General features: G+C 36.5%; 5 protein-coding genes across 10 annotated transcripts in view; 3 read left to right on the top strand and 2 right to left on the bottom strand.

Moving 5' to 3' along the window:
- Positions 1–4,378, top strand: part of LOC126754034 (protein cappuccino) — a 122,498-nt gene extending 118,120 nt beyond the window's left edge. For 2 of the 6 annotated variants that reach the window (XM_050465886.1, XM_050465885.1), the window contains exons 8-11: positions 1,616–2,468; positions 2,530–3,504; positions 3,649–3,946; positions 4,009–4,375. In XM_050465886.1, the coding sequence (XP_050321843.1) occupies positions 1,616–2,468; positions 2,530–3,504; positions 3,649–3,946; positions 4,009–4,117 (2,235 nt within the window). In that variant the 3' untranslated portion in view covers positions 4,118–4,375. Of the gene's footprint in view, positions 1–1,615; positions 2,469–2,529; positions 3,505–3,648; positions 3,947–4,008 lie in introns of all 6 variants that reach the window. The other 4 variants (XM_050465888.1, XM_050465889.1, XM_050465884.1 and 1 more) reach the window with 3 other exon arrangements.
- Positions 4,379–6,806: 2,428 nt separating this feature from the next.
- Positions 6,807–7,810, top strand: LOC126752064 (probable RNA-binding protein EIF1AD). Its single transcript, XM_050462609.1, has 2 exons — positions 6,807–7,004; positions 7,109–7,810. Exons 1-2 carry the CDS (start codon positions 6,822–6,824, stop codon positions 7,601–7,603), a joined length of 678 nt encoding a protein of 225 aa, XP_050318566.1. The 5' UTR covers positions 6,807–6,821; the 3' UTR covers positions 7,604–7,810.
- An 11-nt stretch (positions 7,811–7,821) lies between these two features.
- On the bottom strand, positions 7,822–13,956 carry LOC126752063 (uncharacterized). Its single transcript, XM_050462608.1, has 13 exons — positions 13,449–13,956; positions 12,622–12,779; positions 12,291–12,551; positions 12,015–12,211; positions 11,863–11,946; positions 11,527–11,801; positions 11,331–11,408; positions 11,074–11,262; positions 10,604–10,783; positions 10,137–10,455; positions 9,911–10,075; positions 9,545–9,839; positions 7,822–9,479 (listed from the first exon to the last, which is right to left on the bottom strand). Exons 1-13 carry the CDS (start codon positions 13,450–13,452, stop codon positions 8,997–8,999), a joined length of 2,688 nt encoding a protein of 895 aa, XP_050318565.1. The 5' UTR covers positions 13,453–13,956; the 3' UTR covers positions 7,822–8,996.
- Positions 13,957–14,245: 289 nt separating this feature from the next.
- LOC126752034 (uncharacterized) lies at positions 14,246–14,834 on the top strand. The gene is made up of 2 exons (XM_050462562.1): positions 14,246–14,599; positions 14,661–14,834. The coding sequence occupies exons 1-2, from the start codon at positions 14,360–14,362 to the stop codon at positions 14,760–14,762; spliced, it is 342 nt and encodes a 113-aa protein (XP_050318519.1). The 5' UTR covers positions 14,246–14,359; the 3' UTR covers positions 14,763–14,834.
- An 84-nt stretch (positions 14,835–14,918) lies between these two features.
- LOC126752033 (uncharacterized) lies at positions 14,919–16,050 on the bottom strand. Its single transcript, XM_050462560.1, has 2 exons — positions 15,882–16,050; positions 14,919–15,823 (listed from the first exon to the last, which is right to left on the bottom strand). The coding sequence occupies exons 1-2, from the start codon at positions 15,954–15,956 to the stop codon at positions 14,972–14,974; spliced, it is 927 nt and encodes a 308-aa protein (XP_050318517.1). The 5' UTR covers positions 15,957–16,050; the 3' UTR covers positions 14,919–14,971.
- Positions 16,051–16,640: the final 590 nt, after the last annotated feature.

Here is a 16,640-nt window from a genome sequence, read left to right on the forward strand (position 1 = left end):
ACCTTATGAACGAATGTTCCAATTTGTGCCGTACTTTTTCCCGGATCTTATACCCAAGATTAAATCATTAGTAGTAGACTTTGTTGTGTTCAAATTTATCTAAATAATCATACTAAAAGAACTATAAATCAATAAATCACTGCGTCAAAGACAATAAATTATGTGGGAAAGCTTTATAGGAACCGAAAACAAATTTGAACGGTAGGCGTGGCAGAGGTGAGAATCCATATGTAGGGACCTACTGGAGCGATATCAACTAAATTTTTTACATAACATTCTTCTGATATTTCTATGTGAAAGTGCAAAATTGAGAGAAGTCGGACTACAGGAACACCACGGAAGTCCTTAGGTACCAAGTAACCCCTTAGGAATCGAATATGGTCCAGTGCCTGCAGCTGACTTTTTAACGAAAATATCGGTCAATGTGTGAGATATATAATTGATATTTGGAGAGAATTTTATTTTGATAATAGTCTGTCTGTATGTCATGATTGAATCGGTTCAGTGCTTCCCTGAGCCCGTATATACCTAATAGCAAGTTTTTGAAGATTTCACGACCCTTACCGACGTTTATGTGTCACTCAATTACTTGGATCGCGACAAAATAGACTCCCCAAAACACTGTACATAACGATTCCGCAGCCATAATTACATTGAAACACACAAAATTTCCAGCAAAATCGCTGCTAAATTTTTTTTTTTGTGGTAAAAATTGCTAGACATACATTTGGTGTCGAAAACAAAAAGCTGATATATGGAGACCAATCTACAGATGAACAAAGAAATGGTTGCAGCAATCTAAAAAAAATCGGCAGACAAACTTTTGGTATCGAAATCAAACAGCTGACATATGGAGATCAATCGGAGATAACGCGGACTTTCATTGATTCCGATGTTTGTATCTCAGTGTTTTGATACTGACTGACTAACTGACTATTTTCACTACCTCAAAAACATTGAGCTGTAACTTACTGCTTCGAAGTGTTCTTAGCTCTCTACCTCGACGGATGATCAACGTGTTTAAGAGGTTTGGATGGTTTTGGACGTTAACCGTATATCTAAAACAAAAAGTGAGATACCTCACCATGAGCTAAGGAAAATGTTTATATAACTGCCAGAAATTTTGAGGTCACAAAAGAACTGAGAGTTTCCGCTGATATATTTTTGCCACTCTCGAACAAATTTGGCATCGTCCGTATTACAGTAGCTAACAAGTTTTTCTTCGTCAAGTGCCGCTCCTTGCAATTGTTCCGGCTTTAAATGAAAATTCAGAATTAAAGAGGACTTTTTAAATGAAAATTGGTGAAATTCCAATGTTTAGCCTTTCCTAATGGCACTACTTTTAGGGGTAAAAAATTACAGTGGTGCTCAGAAATTTTCTGATCAAATTTAGTATTGAGTATATCTGACACTTTAGAGAAAATTTCATGCATTATAGGTATAATGAAATCAAATTAAACAAAAGCAATCCAAGAACCCTCAAATATATTAGTATAAAGAAAAAAATATGAGAAAATTTAGAAAGAATTAATGTTGCTTACCTTCGTAAAAATGTTATGCATAGTATTACTATAAAAACTAACCTTTTTTGAAATTTCATTTTCGTTTTCTTCAGCCTTATTATATGTATCAATGGACCCACACGGAGGCGCCAACCACATCTGTGCCACTGACACCTGGCCGGTTGGACACAGTAGCCGTTTGGCCGCATTGCAGTACACCCAGCACAGTGCCGCGCATACCAAAGGGCGTACAAGTGGATACCACCACAGGTGATCTCACATTTCAACAGAATCTCCGCAAGCGGCTGCTTGCCTGTGGCAACCTAACCGAAGTGCAAACGGTGGTCAACGAGCTGCTCAATGTTAGCGAAATGACACGACGTCCATCTAAGCGCTGCATTGAACTAACCGATCTGCTAAATGCTAGTGAAGCGACTATTTACGAAATTGATAAACCAACAGCAGCGCCAACTGGCGTTATTCCCAAGCAATCTCTACAAGATATAGCAATACAGACTGATGAAATATTAGTGACGGCGACAACCACTTGTCCCCTATGCAAAGTAAAAGCGAAAGAAACCAGTGATCAAGAAATACAAACGGAAGCGGAAGTAGCGCCGAGTGCGCCTAAACCTCCACCACCGCCGCCACCCCCATTCGATGCAGCACTGGCACCGCCGCCACCGCCGCCGCCACCTCCAACAGCGCCAACATCAACAGCACCGCCACCGCCACCACCTCCTCCTCCGCCAGGCATGAATGCACCGGCACCGCCGCCACCACCACCACCAGCGCTCGGAGCTCCAGCAGCCGGTCCACCACCACCGCCACCACCTGCGTTGCCTCCACTAAACGTTTCAGCTGTGCCACCCCCACCTCCACCAGGTGCGCCAAAACCACCTTCCTCCACAACGCCGGCGCCACTGCCGAATCCAACGGAAGGCTCTTGGTTTCACACCACGAATAGTAAGTAGTAAATATGCGCTATTTGAAAATCTAAATTACTTCAAGAATTTATTTCTTTCAGCTCTACGAAAGACTGCCGTTAACCCACCCAAACCTATGAAGCCGCTTTACTGGACACGCATAGTTACGAACGCACCACTACCTAAACCGCCACCACCACAAGCCAGCACAGACTCCAGCGGTAGTGGTAGCTCACCAGATGATGCTGTCGACTCAGCAACACCCAAAGAAATCTGGCAGGAAATTGAGGAGACAAATCTCGATAATATCGACGAATTTACCGAACTTTTTTCAAGGCAGGCCGTGGTGCCCATTAGCAAGCCGAAAGAGAAAAAAGTAGTACGTGTGAAGGCAATGAAGGTGCTGGATAGTAAACGTTCGCAGAACGTCGGTATTGTGTCCCGGAGTCTGCATGTTGACTTCTGTGAGATCGAACACGCCATCTATCACGTCGACACATCGGTGGTTAGTTTGGAAACTTTGCAGCAGATTATTAACATTAAAGCAACAAACGAGGAATTGGAACTCATCAAGGACGCAGCACAAAGCGACATACCGCTAGACTATCCCGAGCAATTTCTGCTCAAAATCTCACAGATCTCAATGTCTACGGAGCGCATATCATGCATCGTCTTCCAAGCTGAGTTCGAAGAGGCCGCCACGGTAATTACGCGAAAATTAGAGGTTGTCACACAACTCTCGCAATATCTGATCGAGAGCGAAGACTTGAAGCATGTATTCGCTATAATATTGACGCTGGGAAACTATATGAACGGTGGCAATCGACAGAGAGGACAAGCGGACGGTTTTACATTGGAGATTTTAGGCAAACTCAAAGACGTCAAGTCGAAAGAGTCACATACAACGTTACTGCACTTCATCGTGCGTACCTATATAAGTAGGCGACGAAAGGAAGGCGTACAGTTGCTAGAAATGATATTACCTATACCGGAACCCTCGGACGTAGAGCGTGCTGCACAAGTGGATTTCGATGAGGTTAAACAGCAAATAATGGACCTGCATAAAAAACTTAAAGGTGAGTGGAGAATGAGAGGTTAAAAATTAGTTATAGAAGAATAAAATACATTTTAAGAATATTTTTAATGACTTTAACGTAATAATATCACTAACGAAACAAAAATGTTTAATGCGAACTTAATAAATATTTTCGTCATTATAGCTAATCAAAAAACCACGGAACGTGTTGTAAGCGCCTCAACCCCCAACACTTTGGAGCCGTTTAAGTCGAAAATGGAAGAGTTTATAGAGAGCGCAACCAAAACGATTGATAAGCTCAACAAAGACTTGGATGAATCACGTTCGACCTTCATCGAGACAATGCGTTTCTATCATTTTACCCCCAAATCACGTGCGCTGGAGCAATGCACACCCGATCAGTTCTTTGAGTATTGGACCAATTTCACGAATGACTTTAAGGACATATGGAAGAAGGAGATAGCCACATTGTATGACGACTTGTAAGTACATTTCACAAAACAAAAAAAAAAAACATTTTTTAAACAAATGTATCACTTTTTAGGTTACGCAAGTCGAAACAGATACAAACACAATCACGTAAGAAGGTGAAAACGACAAAAGTGACACCAGGCTGCCTTAAGGAACGTATCTTGCGATTGAGTAAAAAATAAAATTTGTCTCACAGTTCGAATTTTTTTATTAGAATGAGAGCAAAATTGTTAGAAATATAATTATTTTACGAAATCATTCATATATACATTAATATTGCTCTAAAAGCTTTTTACGCATTGTATTTATTATAATTGTAATATTAGCTAAGTAGCCTTATATAATGATTAGCCTTTAGACTAAATTAAGTTTATATAAGAAATATTATTTTTGTTCTTTTTTTAAACTACAGAAAATATTTAATTCGAAATTGTTAAATAAAAACGCTTAAATTAAAGAATTACGAAAAAAAAGTTTTTTACTACGGCTTATACATATACATATGTAGGTAATGCAGAAGAAACTTTGAATTTATTGAGTTTGGACCCAGTCAATTATTTAATATTTAACTTTTTGTAAGTATAATTTTGAAAAATATAGAAAACATAGTATATTTTTTCTTATTCAAGCAAGATTTCCCCCCTATGAAATTTTCTTAAAGTCTTAAGCTGTCTCTAAAAACCTAATAAATAATTATGTAAAAATCTTTCAAAGCATATCTCATTTTAATACTTGTAGTACTCCGTCACACTGTTACTAAAATAATAGTAAAATAATGAAAATGTAATAATCGTGGTTATTTAAAAACATTTTCCACTAAATACTACTATGAACAAAAAATAGTAAGACTTTGTTCATAATTTTAAAATTGTTTATTTATTTTTCAAAATCTATGTACATACATATGTCATCCCCCTCAAAGTAATACCCCTTTGCCCAAAAAGACGTTTAATGTCTGGAATTGACCCAAAACGGTTTCCCCGGAACGGTCATTTCACTTTGCTGAATAACCAGCCAGAAGTCACACCGAGCTAAATCAAGCGAAAACGGTCGTTGAAAATTTGGCGAAAAATTTACGAAGAAAAAATGCGATATGGGACAGTGTATTATCGTGGTGCAAAATCATGACATTTGGCACAGATATCACTGACAGTCATACAAACCTAGAAAAAAATATATTTCTACGAATGGGTTTTCGCTCGAAATTTAAATAAAAAATTTTACAATTTTTTGCGCACACAAATTTACCAGTTTTAACTGATTTCCTATAGGAATATGATTTCAAGAAGAAGATTCCGAAGTAAAGCTAAATTTACAATATTTATTTATACGCATAAAACGTAGTCCCAAATAAAATTTCTTATATTTATTTCTATATTAAATATTTCGATAATATTATAACATAACTTTAAATGTATTATTCACTTTTAAAATATAATTTAAAATTTTTAATTTAATTTCCATATGTACTGCCAAAATATATTTAAGGAAGGAAATATTCATGAATGAACCGTTTCCTGCTGCATGCAGCGTTGCCAACTATATTTCCGTTCCGAAATTCAATATTGTTTCTGCATGTGTATATGTATGCACACACATCCATACAAATATATTTACATTTTCAGCTCAATACATTTTTTATACGCTCTGGCAGCACAGAAACAGCTGATTGACATTGTAGTGAATTTCGTGTGAATGGCAAAATTTCCAAAGCAAGTAGTGAAAAAATGTGAAAAATGAGGAATGGAAGTCGGATTTAAATTCAATACTTAATAATATATGCTTATTGTTATTGCTCCATTTTATATTCTACCGACATAGTAAAAATTTGCTTTCTGTCTATTTATTATGTGCTTATTACTGGAGAACTAGATGGTTCTATAAGTCGTATTATATTTATTTGCAATATTTAACAAACTATAAATGAAGAAATCAATAACACCAGTCATTATTACCGATAACGCTTTATAATAGATTACTTCTAAAAAAAAAGAGAAATAAATTTCGTAAAAACAGTCAGAAGAGAAGATACTTTCATAGTAACATAATCGTACTGCAGTGCATGGTAACGAAATATAAAATATTTGCATTCTTCTGTATGTGTATGTATATTAAGTAATGCAGCAATAGTCAGTTTTTGACACACGCATTCAATAATTTAAGTACGTTAGAACAGATTTGCTGCAATGGAATTCTAAATATGGCTGCTGACCACTTGCAGTTCCTACATCTACAACTTCTATGTTGGGTTATACACATGTAAATAGGCACATAAGCATGTTTGTAATATAATTTCACTAACCTTTACGCCAACACATACATATGTATGTAAGCAAGAACGTAGGGCTCCAACGACGCATTTTAATTGTGTCCATATTTTTAACACACACACACACACGAATATTTAACGCGAATTAAACGCAGAATTAACCAAATTATACAAACGAACTTGTTTCCCGACGCATTACACACACACACGAATATTTAACGCGAATTAACCAAACTTTTTATACAAACGAACTACATTCCCGACGCGACCGAATGATTTGAAAATGGCTGCGGAAGTAACGCCGTAAGAGTCAAATTTACAAACACAATTTAAACGCTTAAAACCTAATCACGAATCGGAATTTCATATAATTTTCATTACACGCACTTCACTTTCACTACTTTTCACTATTTTTTTAATATTTACACACTTTTAAACACTATAACTTACAAATAAAAATTTGCGAATTAAAACACGCACTCCCGGACGAAAAACTGCAACAAATGGACGATTTCCCGTTACTTTCTGGGCTGCCAACGTTTCCGTTCCGATATGCTATATCGTTTCAATACGAGTTTTAATGAAGCTAAATAATTTCCCACACGCTCTGGCAACTCATGCGCAAACAGCTGATTGTCATTGTAGTGAATTTTTCGTGGTTAACAAAAAATTCCAAAGCACGCATTTTGCGGCAATTTTCGCAAATTAACTTGGTTTTAAATGCATTTACAAGCACAACATTGCATAAAAAAGAAACATATAAGAAAACGAGTCGAGTTGAAATCTTGAATACACTAAAGGTACGTGGAATATATATTTATTGTGTCCGGAGTAAAACACCGCACAGCTTACTGTTTACAAGCACCAACTCCAAATTAACATGCTTATTTTCACAAATCACCAGCGCTACAAAATGTCTCGCGTAGTACGCCGCAAACATGTGCTTAAGGAAATGATGGAAGATGATTTCGAGCTGCCCACCGAGAAGCAACAAATTGTGCGTGTGGTCAGTAGTCGTGGCAATAATCTGCACGAAGTGGAAACAGCCGAAGCAAACGCGGAAAATTTCCTAGCATCCATGCCGAATAAGTTTCGTAAAAATGTTTGGGTTAAACGTGGCGATTATGTGCTGGTAGAACCCATCGAAGAAGGTGACAAAGTGAAGGCAGAAATATGTAAAATCCTCACACCCGAACACATAAAGGAATACACCAAAGCGGGTGTATGGCCAAAAGCGTTTGGTAAAAAACGTGAACACGAACAAGTAGAAATGGATAGCGATGAAGACACAGACGGTGATGACTTGTTGATGAGAAATCCCAATAGACCGGCGCAAACGCAGGAAGATAGTGATAGTGATGAAGACGAGGATGAAGAGAACTCAAGTGATGACGATTAAAAATGTCATATTGTGGCTGTAACCTGCAGCAACCTAAGCCATTATACTGTCAACAAATGAGTGCTTTACTGTGCTATCAACTAATTTGCGTTATTTTTGCAACTACGTATGTATGTTATAAACTATTTAGAGCTAAAGTATTTCAGTAATATGTTAATTGAATAGGTTTCTAGGTTTTGTATTGTAATAAATAGGAGCGAAACAAAAGTTTTTCTGCGTTGATTTTTTTCCAAATTTTGCTTTTATTTGCATTTTTATTCAAACTCTGCAATGTTTAAGATGCAAATGTTACTTAGAGTGTATAAATCAGTAAAAAGTGCAAAAGCTCGAAATTTACATTTTTTTATTTTCGTTTTTGCATTTTTATTTTCGTAAGCATAGCACTAACTTTTTTGTGTATTAATGAATATTTTTCGCTAAATTGTATGAGTGAAAGCATTTATTTAAATCTTAATTGTTATAAAGCATATTCAGTGCTCCTCAGTGGACGTCGCCTTAAGCTTTTCACAAACGAGTCGTTGACCAAGCTAAATATTCACTACATTTATCAACGAATAGTACTTTTCTTTTAATTAAAAGCAATGGAATGCAAATGAAAATAATTTAAATTTAGAACTAAATTAAAATTCATAAATTATATTTATAAATGGTAAATTCTTTAAAGTATGCGAAAAATCTCATTGTACACATAGCCATGTAAGCGTTGAAGCCACAAACTTTGGTATACTTATACTCTTAAATCCTTTTGGTTGTAACCAAATCGAGTTATAAACATTGAATTCTCGTTCAATACATATACTTGGTGTTATTTAGTGATTTTTAAACTAAAAAGTAAATAAAAACTTAATTTCTACACTTCTGTTTGCTGCACAATAACAGCTGTTAAAACAAGCTTGTGTTCACACATTCAATGTTTGGTTTCATTTAAATTACTAAATCCGCAAAATTCCATTAAAAAAAGAGTACAAACATTATTTGTTTTACAAATAATTTTCCGTTTGTATTGTTTTAGCATTTATCATTTTGGAAAATTCTTTAACAAATCATTAGCCATAAAATTATGTACATAAAATTGTAAATTTTGCTTAAACCAAATAAATACCACAAAAGAACCAAAAAAAAGAGTAAAATTCAAAATGTACACTATCAAAGGCTGAGAGTGGACGCCGAAACTAATTCAGGTTGCTCATGTATAAAAATCACAAAGAAGCATAGCACTTATAAAATAGAAAGTGGAAAAGGAATAGAAACATTCCGTAGCTGAGATCTTTTTTGCGCAGATAACATGACGTAAACTATTTGCTTTGTGAGAAGCTTCCACTTTTTCCACATACACACACCCAATTCACTTCACGCAATTAAATTTTACATTCGAAAATTAAGAAACTGCAGCTTATTCCTTGCCACCATCGGATTTCTCACCGCACATATCGGCCTGCTCATCCACGCTGTGCACGTCCTCACTCTGTATGCCGCTCTCATTGAACTGCTCTGCCGGCTCAGCAACTTCGGTGATTTGTTCATGCTGCAAGTGTTGGTATGGTTGCGTTTGCATGCCACAACCAACGCTCGTTGATATAGTCTGCTGTTGATTTGTATTTCCCAAACCACCAGCGCCAGCGCCACATTTCTGCTTGTCCAGCGGCAATGTTGATGGGCGTATTTTTGAGAATGGAAAATTACTTTGATTCTCAATTTGTGGTGTGTGCACAGCGATGATTTCAGTTTGCGTAGCAGCGCAATCACGTTTCTCATTGGTGGCCAGTGCGTCGGCTACGCCGGCTGAAAGCAATTTCTTGACATTCTCCTGTGGCAAGTTGCAGAATAACGTTAGGCAGTTGAGTATGTCACGCATGGAGCCTTGCAGTTGTTGCACCTATTGGCAGCGCGAATTTTATAAAAAAAAAGAGTTTTATATGAAGAGATAAACAACGACTTTACCTGATTGGTGAGCATTGTACACGTCTTGGCCAAGTCGTGCACCGCGGCGGTGGAGCTGTTATCCAGCGCTAAGGTACGCCCACTCTCCGTCGAAACACTGATATTGCTACCGCCGTCCACAGTAGCAGTTGCGGCGCTGTCAGTCATACTAGTTGTGGCGCTACTAACTGTTGCGCCACCCTGCATTGTGGAGACCTTCTTCCACAGCGCATTTATAGCCTGCATTTGTAGTTGCTGTATTTTACGTTCGTTCTCCAGTTGCGCTTTGGTGAGCTCCATGTCTTTGGTAAGTTTGCTGCAAGTAGAGCAGAAGAAATAATATTAATAAGGAAAGCCAAAACGTGGCGAGTTTCAATCACTGCTTACTCAATATACTCGTGTGTGCGTATCTTAAGCAGCTTCTCTGCAATATCCTTGGTTTTCTTGCGTGTACGATAGCCGCGCCAAATCTTCTGTATAACAACCGCCGAAGACTCTGTAGCATGATTCTCTGCATGTTGCACACTTGCCTCTTTCTGTTGTTGTTGTGTGCTGTAATTGTAAATAAAAATTATTTTTCCAAAATCTCAGCAGCGTAATAATTTAGCATTACCGCTGTGCCGCCTTGTTGCGTATCGTTTTCAGCTTGTCAATATTTATGTGATCGCTGTCGTCATCCGAACTGATGCCGCCCGAACCGGTATCCGGCGCCACCACATGCATCGTATTGCCCGTTAGACGCGACTTCATTTGATTATCCACTTGCGCCTGCGCATGCGCGGCCACGGCGCGATTCAAGTTCGTTACATTGTTATGTTGCTGTGTCATATTCGAAGTGCTACTGCCCCGTCGTGGACTCATATTGGGACTATAGCGTTCTGTATTGCGTTTCAAGTGCGGACTGCGCATCTTTGGTGAATTGAGTTTGTTATCTAAAACGATTTCAATATCGATGACTCTCATATTTACAAACAATAAATGACAGTTGTACAACAAAAAATTTGTAAAAAAAATACAATATACAAAAATCTCTTATGCCGAAATGAAAAATATAAAAAATAGACAGCAAACGGAAATCACCTTTGTTTTTGTGTGTTTTCGAATTTTGCATTTGCGTATTGATTGCGTTGACGGTGACGCGTTGCGCCACAGCGGCGGGACAAACATCTGGACTCATGAGTGCCTCTGGTACGGGCACCATTTTGGAGGCGGCAGCCAAAGGACCTCCAACGTTAACGGGCATATTGGTATAATTTTGATCTGTAATATAGAAAAATACCGTTAGTTTGAGGCAATAGCAACCAAATTATTTTATGTTCGATAAATTAGCGATACTTAACCTAAAAATTTCATACGAATAGCGTCACAATTAGCTTATGATAGTTAAGTTAACGATATCTAACCCAAAAATATCATATTATAAGCTATGTATATCATTTCCAAGTATAAAAATATCATTTTCTAAGCTAAAAATATTATTTTCTTATAAAAATATCATCTCCTAACCTAAAAATATCATTTCCTAACCAACAAATTTTAATCACACTAACCGTTATATGGATTTGGCGTTATCGTGCGAGGCGTAGATTCCTGCGAATTATTCGTGCGTGTATTCATATTACTGCCACCGCCGGTTGTTGAGCTATCACATGTGCTTTGTGACATTAACAACGAATCATGTTTAATATTCTCTATCAAAGAAGTGGTCATCGGTGTGGTATGATTTATATTGTTCGTAACTGAAAGAAAATTGTTTACGCAAGAAATTGAAAATTACAGAATTTTTATTCCAAATCCAATTACTTACTCGTTTCACTTGAAGTGTTGCCATGATAGCTATTCACCATTGAGTCAGGTGAGCCTTGACGCCCACTTAAACGTGAAACTAAAAATAAATTAGAGGCGAAATTAAAATGTGAGGTACAACGAAACAAAAAACAAGAAAAAACGTCAGCTACGGTTGCACCGAAACTACAATTAATTAAATGTGCATATTTTCTTACATCTCGGTGATTGTATGCGACTGCTGGTCTTTCGTCTACACGAAGAAGGTGAATTATTGCTCGACGCATTTGAATTCTCTGAGATTTCCTCTTGCAACTGTCGTTGGTGCTGTTGAGCTTTGCTAAGTATCAAACGTAATTTGCGTTCATTCTCATTCTCCAAAGCTTTGCCAATAAGTGGACAAACCGAACTTAAATATTTAGCCAAAGGAGCTTGTTCACCAATGCGAAATTGTCGCCCACGCCCCTGACTGTAGAGCCATTCTGCTTTGAGGCTGCAATTGAATTTGAGAGCAATAAATATATATATTTTTCAATATCTATCGATATAAATACCTCTCTATGGGATCTACTACAAAGCCATCAATCACTTTTAAGCTCATACACCAATTCAACACGAAAGGACGATGATCGAAGCCGCTGTAAGAAATGTGTGGTAAGTAGTATTAAAATATGCAGCAAAATTTTCAAATATAAGCAAAACATACTCGGCGTTGCCAGTCATCATAATACATGGGTTCTCACTCAACGTTAGACTATGCAAATTTGACAAATTAGACAGCGTGCAGATCTCATTTAAATCGCTAATAGAATTTTTTGCTAAGGTTAAAATTTCCAAGGATACGGGTAAATATTTATCACATTGTCGGAGATGCGTTAAGCGGTTGCCTTGCAGATATAATTCCTGAAAAGCAGTAAAAATTATTATTTTTTTCAAATTATTTTTATTTTTCTTTAAATAAGTTTTTATATGATTTTCATACCTTTAAATTCTTCAAAAACGATATATCCGATATACTGCCTATACTATTCTCAGCCAAATTTAAATATTCTAATTTAATATTATTATTTAAATGCTCAATGGTTTTTATGTTGTTGCCCTCCAAATTCAAATGCCTCAGATGTATGCAATCTTTTAAGCCCTCAATGGAGAGTATGCCATTGAACGAGAGATTTAGTTCGCGCAGACAGTGTAAACGACAGACGCCATACATGCGTAGCAGCTGGTTTTTACTAAGTGAAAGCTGTAATGTGATATAATAACGTTTTTTTTTTTAATTTTACTGTAGTTTTTATTACTGTTAGCGCACTTACAACTTCAATTTTCAAATAGGAGTCGATGTTGTCGATCTTCTGCAGCTCATTCTCGTCCAGTTTGAGTACACGCACATTTTGGGCATCATCCTGTTTTGGCACTTTCTTCAATTGCTTCCGCGAGAGATCCAAAGTGACTTTATCGTTCTCCTCTTCACCTGTTACAAAAAAGGAATAAATAATAAAATTGTGGACTAGATTTAGAGGTCTCTGCAGAGTGTAACGCTTTTTAAATTAAAAAAAAAAAATATTATATATATGTATTTATTTAAAAAAAACTAGAAACTAAACATTTATAATTCAAATAAATATTAGGAGTAAAACAATTAAAAAAATCTTAGTGACATTATAATAATTAAGTGTATGCATGTATTTATTCATAAATATTTTATATATGCACGTTCACCAAACTAAAAATCAATATTAATTTCTATTTATGCCACAATTAAAATACTAGAATATATCTTACATGCGTAACGAAATTAAGTCAATTAATGCATTTTTAAACAAGCAAGGACTTCTAAAGTCTAGAGTCACGGCACTCCATTAATATCCTACCCCATGCTTCCTATACGAATTTAAGGATATTATTTGTTGTTGTGCGCCTGCGGCATTGTCGGCGATGACGACATCGCAACACATACCAAATAGTGTGTAAACAAAAAATATATGTACATATTAAAAGAAAAAATATAGTCAAAACAAATCGTTCCTAACCATCATGATGACAGGCATTTTTGTCCTTGACATAAAAGCGTATAAAATAAATGAATTAAAAAATAAAAACATATTTAATTCTAATGTACATTTTTAATAAGTTAACCTACTCATTTTAGCAGCTCTTTGTCGCACTACTACTTCCAAACGCTAAAAATTCCAGCAGTATGCTGAAACAACTGAGAAAAATCAATGGTCCGTTCAATTTTGCTGTGTTAATGAATAAATTTAAATACTCCAATTGTATTGTTTATGCTGCCCGGAAAACGTTGACGGCGACGACGATGTTGTTAGAATTGTAGCAATATTAAGTTGATGTTGTTTTTTTGCGGTGGTAGATGGGCGGTGTGAAAAAATGAACACAAAAGCGACTTGACGGTTTTTCCATACACTTTTCTATATTAATTTTTTTTTTTTTTAATCTCTTCACTTTTCACAAATTTTTCAATTAAAAACTCGACTTTATGTTGCAAGATCTTAGCATGATGTGTAAGGGAATTAATTTAATAAAGATGAGCAAATTTTGCAAAGAATTTTTATTTAGAATTTTTTCAAATTGAAAATTTTGGCAGCAGTAGCAGAATTTGATTTGCCTCGATTGATTTTTGTACATTTACCGGGTTGCCGCGAAAAAAATTAAATGTCAGGGTTGCTGGTCCAATTGGAAAATAAAATTTCCGATTGGTATTGGAAAGTTGCCATAGTTTCAAAAGCAATTAGTATTAGAACGGTAAATTTTTATTGAAAGCACTATAAAGATGGTTTTATATTTCCAAAACTAACTATATAAAGTATAAAAATATTTTATGCAACGTGCATTTCAATTAAACGCAATACTTGTATAAAAGTTGTGCTGAAAGAAATAACAAAATATTTTAGTCTACAAACATCGTATTACGCCTTACAACACTTCTAACAGCTGATTTAGCGTCCACTGTCATCGTTTGGCGGAATTTTTGCAATTCCATTTTATTATTCTTAACTGTTTAATTTACTTAATTTTCCACAAAAGTTATTAAAAATGGCACCGTCTTTTGAGGGGCGTACATTTGTAAATGGTGGCATGCTACGGAAATTCAATGGCCAAAATGTGAGCATATTCCTGCGCATCGAAGAGGAAGCCGGTACAAATCTTGTGGGCATGTCGACGGACAAACAAAAAATTCGCGTAAAACTGCATGATTCAACCGGTGGACGTAGCGGCAGCTGGGTGGAAATCATTGGCAAGCCAATGGGAAGCGATGTTATCGATGCCAAAGAGGTATTTATTAGAGAAAGACTACTAAAGTATGTAAGTTTCATATTTTGCTTTTATCTTATAGTCCATTTTATTTGCCGAAGATGATCCGGAACTCGACGAAGACGCCTACAATATGATGGTAGAATTTTTGAACAACTGCAAGGAGCTTTACAGAAGTGGTTAAAACAGTTAAATATAAAGTTTTTGTTTTGTTTGCAGTTAATTGAAATCGAAAATATACAGTTTGGTGCGATAATCAGGAATGATATTTATTCGAAAAAATGCGTTGATGAATTGTGTTTATAAAAAAATAAATGTATTTAAAATGCACAACGCCCATTTCACGCATTCTCCACAAGAAACTTTCTTCAAGTAACATTACCGAACAGCGTCTTATTCTTTCTGTTTGAATATGGTGGCTTTGTAAACTTCATTTACTTTATGTGGCAAACGTTCCAAATCTTCCATCAGTGACATCTCTTCGCGCAAGTTGTTCAGATACATGCGTTGCAATTTACGTATCATCGGATTAATAACTTTCGAGTTCACAACATCATCCACCGATATAGTTAACGTATCGCCTGAGCGGCATTCAAGAAAATCACCTTTGGACATTTCAGTCATCACATCTTTTTGGCTTGAACGTGTATACACTTTATCGGTGCAACGCTTGCACGAACCCGGTGTTTTCTGCAAACCCATTTGTGCCGTCTGTTCCTTCGTGCTAGCATTGACACTCTCAGAGTAAGTAAACGGTTCGGTGGTACACATTTGTTTCAAAGTCTCATCAATCACTTCGTGTAGCTTACATTGCGATTTCACCATCTTGCGTAAGTCTTGTGAACTCTTTTTGCTAACCACAGTTTTTGAAGACTTCTGTGATTTATTACTTTCCTCGGAACCTGGTCCAACGCCGCCCATATTGGAATCAGTTTCATATAAATACACATTGGTATCCATGCCATGCATTTTGTGTGAATTAGCGTTACTAGACGAAGGTAATGCAGGCGCTTGTTTCGATTTGGGCTGGTAGTGACGATTAAAGTTGCCGTTGTCGTTGTAACTATTACCGCGATAACTGTCGGCCTGACTGCTATGACCGGGAAAATGCATATCGTAGAGCGCTCGATCTGCATCCCCACCGCTGGAGCGCTGTGCATGCCGGCGTTGTTGTTTGAAGCTCTCAAATTCGGGCAATTTGCTCATGTGACTCGTATGTTCCTGGCATGTCTGTCCGGTACTTGGCTGAAAGTTTGAGCATGAATAAATATTGATACTACCGTTAACTGCCCTTGCCGCTTACTTGTAATTTCGATTTCATGTGATCAAAAAAATGGTGTTTCCATTGTGTACGATATTCTTCAGTCGTGTTGTCCATTGCTAAAGGCTAATTTAATAATGATTTACAAAATATATATACAGCAGAGAAAAGAAGTTTAAAATTACTGATTTGTACATAAAAATGTTTTTCTAATCACAAAAATATCTGTCCGTTTTGACTTGTGAATCTGATGTAAAGTTAAGTTTTTGCTGTAGCTGACATCGTTTCAGAACAAAGTGTAATATATGTATGTACATATTGGCCATTATATGTTTTATAAAATATTAAGATTTTATATACACGACCTAAGAAGTGGTATTTTTTTTTTCCTAATACCTAACTGGTACTCTACCTACAGCTTTGTTTCTAACCAATTCAGAAAACTGTTGAGAGGATTGATCAAAAAGGACGGATATCTACTGTTCTTTTTCCTTAAACTTTGTGTCGCCTGTCCACAGGAAAAGTTCTGGAAATATTTTCCTTTATTTGAACACTTTGTTGTAAGTGTTATACAATCCTCCCAGAAACAAGTTCATAACTGCGAAGAATTCGCTAAACCACGAAGGCGCTTCCAAGGACTGTCGATTTTACGTCCGTTCACACGACATTCGGATCTAAGTAACTGGAACGAACACGGATTTTTATGCAGGCAAGTACTGTCAACTTGGCAACAACCGTCGAAATTTCTTCAGGAATGTTTTCTGCCACTACAACAACAAGAACTGCTGATTTTATGTAACT

The sequence above is a fragment of the Bactrocera neohumeralis genome, chromosome 3 (genome assembly GCF_024586455.1).
Source record: "Bactrocera neohumeralis isolate Rockhampton chromosome 3, APGP_CSIRO_Bneo_wtdbg2-racon-allhic-juicebox.fasta_v2, whole genome shotgun sequence".
NCBI lineage: Eukaryota > Metazoa > Arthropoda > Insecta > Diptera > Tephritidae > Bactrocera > Bactrocera neohumeralis.

Excerpts from the sequence above, each read along its gene's own strand:
- LOC126752064 (XM_050462609.1), top strand. The coding sequence starts at position 6,822 with ATGCGCAAACAGCTGATTGTCATTGTAGTGAATTTTTCGTGGTTAACA. Across the intron at positions 7,005-7,108 it reads AAATCTTGAATACACTAAAG|CGCTACAAAATGTCTCGCGT; the intron begins GTACGTGGAATA and ends ACAAATCACCAG.
- LOC126752034 (XM_050462562.1), top strand. The coding sequence starts at position 14,360 with ATGGCACCGTCTTTTGAGGGGCGTACATTTGTAAATGGTGGCATGCTA. Across the intron at positions 14,600-14,660 it reads ATGTTATCGATGCCAAAGAG|TCCATTTTATTTGCCGAAGA; the intron begins GTATTTATTAGA and ends TTTATCTTATAG.
- LOC126752063 (XM_050462608.1), bottom strand. Across the intron at positions 11,409-11,526 it reads TCGCATACAATCACCGAGAT|TTTCACGTTTAAGTGGGCGT; the intron begins GTAAGAAAATAT and ends ATTTATTTTTAG. Across the intron at positions 9,480-9,544 it reads GTACAATGCTCACCAATCAG|GTGCAACAACTGCAAGGCTC; the intron begins GTAAAGTCGTTG and ends CGCTGCCAATAG.
- LOC126752033 (XM_050462560.1), bottom strand. The coding sequence starts at position 15,956 with ATGGACAACACGACTGAAGAATATCGTACACAATGGAAACACCATTTT. Across the intron at positions 15,824-15,881 it reads ACATGAAATCGAAATTACAA|CCAAGTACCGGACAGACATG; the intron begins GTAAGCGGCAAG and ends TCAAACTTTCAG.